At 42.7% G+C, this 2882-nt stretch overlaps 1 protein-coding gene across 1 annotated transcript in view; it reads left to right on the top strand.

Annotated features, from left to right (window-relative positions):
* The first annotated feature begins 237 nt into the window (after positions 1 to 237).
* Positions 238 to 2882, top strand: part of fgf7 (fibroblast growth factor 7) — a 13269-nt gene continuing 10624 nt past the window's right edge. Inside the window, exons 1-2 of the mRNA XM_035525464.1 lie at positions 238 to 395; positions 665 to 1198. Of these exons, the coding sequence (XP_035381357.1) occupies positions 919 to 1198 (280 nt within the window). The 5' untranslated portion in view covers positions 238 to 395; positions 665 to 918. The remainder of the gene's footprint in view (positions 396 to 664; positions 1199 to 2882) is intronic.

The following is a 2882-nucleotide window of genomic DNA, read 5'->3' on the forward strand; positions in this document are numbered from 1 at the left end:
CTCTCTGTCCCCCTCTTCCTTTTCCTCCTCCTGTCCCTCTCCTTCTTTTTTCCTCGCTCTTTCCCTCCTCTCTCCTCTCCCACCCCCTTCTCCTTCTCCTCGGACCCCCCCCCCCCAGCCCCCTGCCTTGTGTGCGTCTCTTGGCTGTATCTGAGTGGTTGGAGTGTAATTACAGCAGTGTGAGGTCAGCAGAAAGCATTTATCAGAGTTCCCTCCGCACTCACAAACAGGGGAGATGCACAGCAGAGGCAACAGTTTGCTCCATGCACACACACTCAATAAGCTCACACACACTTCACATACACACACCCACACACGCGCGGAGCGTATGCACTCCCAGCCGCTCACCCATTGCGGGCGAAGATCGCTGTTTCCAGCAGCTGCATGGAGCACATGTGAGTCAATTTGAGTTTGTTTTTTCGAGATGATGGTAGATGTTATTGTGTATTGAAGAAGATAGACAGACAGACAGACAGACAGACAGAGGTGATCGTGTGAGAGAGAGAGAGAGAGAGAGAGAGAGAGAGGGAGGGAGAGAAAGTGTTCAGATTTAAAGCTGTCCTCAGTTGACACAGCAGCTATTGAGCAGTTACCAGCTAACTGCTGAGAATTACCTGTAGTCGTTACACATGTCTTGTTGTACTGTGTGTTCTTTCTGCCACAGACTAGCCTCAGCTATCTCTGCCTCAGTCCTGCCGTGTGAGAGATAACACAGCTCTGAGCGAGAGAGGGGGATAGAGGGAGAGACAGACGAAGGGAGATACACAGCTTTTCTACGACAGCGCGCACGTGGGAGCTGCCCCGCAGGGCTGAGGGATGTGTGTTGCCGGCGAGGCCGGGTCTGGGGTAGCCCGTGGCCGGATCTAGGGCGTTCTATCCCAGCATGCTTCCCCTGGCTACCCCCAGCAGTGCCTTATAATGCACAAATGGGTTTGGGGCTGGACAAGGCCAGACCTACTGTGTGGACTGTACCTGCGACTGCTGCTGTGGATGGGTGTAGTGGGCGGGGCCACAGTTGATCAGAGCATTGAGCGTGTGCTCTCCAACTGCTCCAAGCACGAGCGCTACACCCGTAACTACGACTACATGGAGGGCGGAGACGTGCGCATACGCCGCCTCTACAGTCGCACACAGTGGTTCCTCACTATTGATGAACATGGCAATATCAGCGGTACACAGGACGCCAGCAACTACTACAGTGAGCACACACGTTCACATACGTATACACACACTTGCATGTGCACACATATATACACACACATAGGCACACTTACACCGACACACGTATATATGTATACACGCGCACACACACACAAACAAGCACGTATGTGCACACATAAAGAGACAAACACAAACACATGCATAAACACAAATAAAAACCCTTAGATGAGGAACATATTTACATACTTAGTATAAGAGTATAAACAGTGTACTGTGAGTATAATCAGATAAGCAGTGTCTTCTACCTATTGTCAAGAATGTATTTATTTATTAAGACATATTTTGTGTTTTAATTGCATGTTCCTTGTTTATTGATTTCTGTGGGTTTGTTGTTGCCTTGTCGAAAGGACGAGCTTCAGAGATCTCTTGACTGTTCTAAGGCACCTGGCAATCCAGGTTTTAACAACGTTTGTATCGAGCTAGGTATTAGCATATCTGCGTAAAGCTGGGTGAATGTCTGCGTAAAGCTGTGTGAGTGTGTAAAGCTGTTAGCATATCTGCGTAAAGTTCGGTTAGCATGTCTATGTAAAGATGGGTGAAAATGTAAAGCTGAATCAGTGTGTAAATCAGGATCAGTATGTAAAGCGGGGTAAATCTAGAAGAGTGTGTAAAACTGGCTGAACATGTAAAGCTGAGTTAATGTGGAAAGCTGAGTGAATGTCTGTGTACAGCTGGCTAAGTATTTCTGTGTAAAGTTGGATGAGTATTTCTGTATAAAATGGGGTGAGCGTGTGAAGCTATGTGAATGTGTAAAGATGGGCTGGGGCGTGGACAGAATTCATATGGGTTGCTGAGCTAATTCCTATAATATTCGCCATTAACTCCAAAGTTAGAGGTCCTTGACATTTTAATGAATGGAGTGACGAAAATACCTATGGGACATCTCTCTCTCTCTGTTTCAGGATTCCACTGAATTTCAAAATGTTTTTAATTCCATATTCATCAACCATTTGATACTTAGAAGGCGTTCTTATATTGGCCACATTTACCTTTATATCCTCTATAATAATTACATACTTCTTAGAAAAATGTACTTTGTAAATCTTGAAGAAACACCTTTAGTATGCAGCGCATAAAATCCATAAAACAAGAAATGTATCATTTTTATTTATAAAATATTACATTTTCATAATTCCTACTAAGAACCTTTATACTCAACATGCTTTTTCCAGATATTCTTATTATGTCAACTGCTTGTACCTGTTCATGTGGTATGACATTTCAGATCTGGGAACACATGGGCTTTATAAGTATTTAAATTAAGAAAAAATAAATTATTATTAGGACATATGTAGGATATGCATGAGAACATTATTACATATTTTTTTCAAATAGGCCTAATATTACTCTGTAATAATGAAGTAATACTGCATTAATAATTGGAGAGGTCTGCACACAACAGGTCAGTTGAAGCACCTCTTTCTCCACATCAGAGGTCTAGAGAGAACATCCAGAAAACCTTACAGTGGAGGTAATTTGCTGTTTCCGTGCATATATAATTTAGGTATTTGTATTTTAATTTTACAGAAGGAAAACTTTGAAAAATATAAAAAATGATATCACGCTTGTTAAGAAATATGTACATTGTTTGTAGAGCACATGTAGTTTCTATTTACAAAGTTCTGTGTTTTACAAAGAGGAAATGCCTTATACTTATTATA

This window comes from Electrophorus electricus, chromosome 4 (assembly GCF_013358815.1).
Source record: "Electrophorus electricus isolate fEleEle1 chromosome 4, fEleEle1.pri, whole genome shotgun sequence".
Lineage (NCBI taxonomy): Eukaryota > Metazoa > Chordata > Actinopteri > Gymnotiformes > Gymnotidae > Electrophorus > Electrophorus electricus.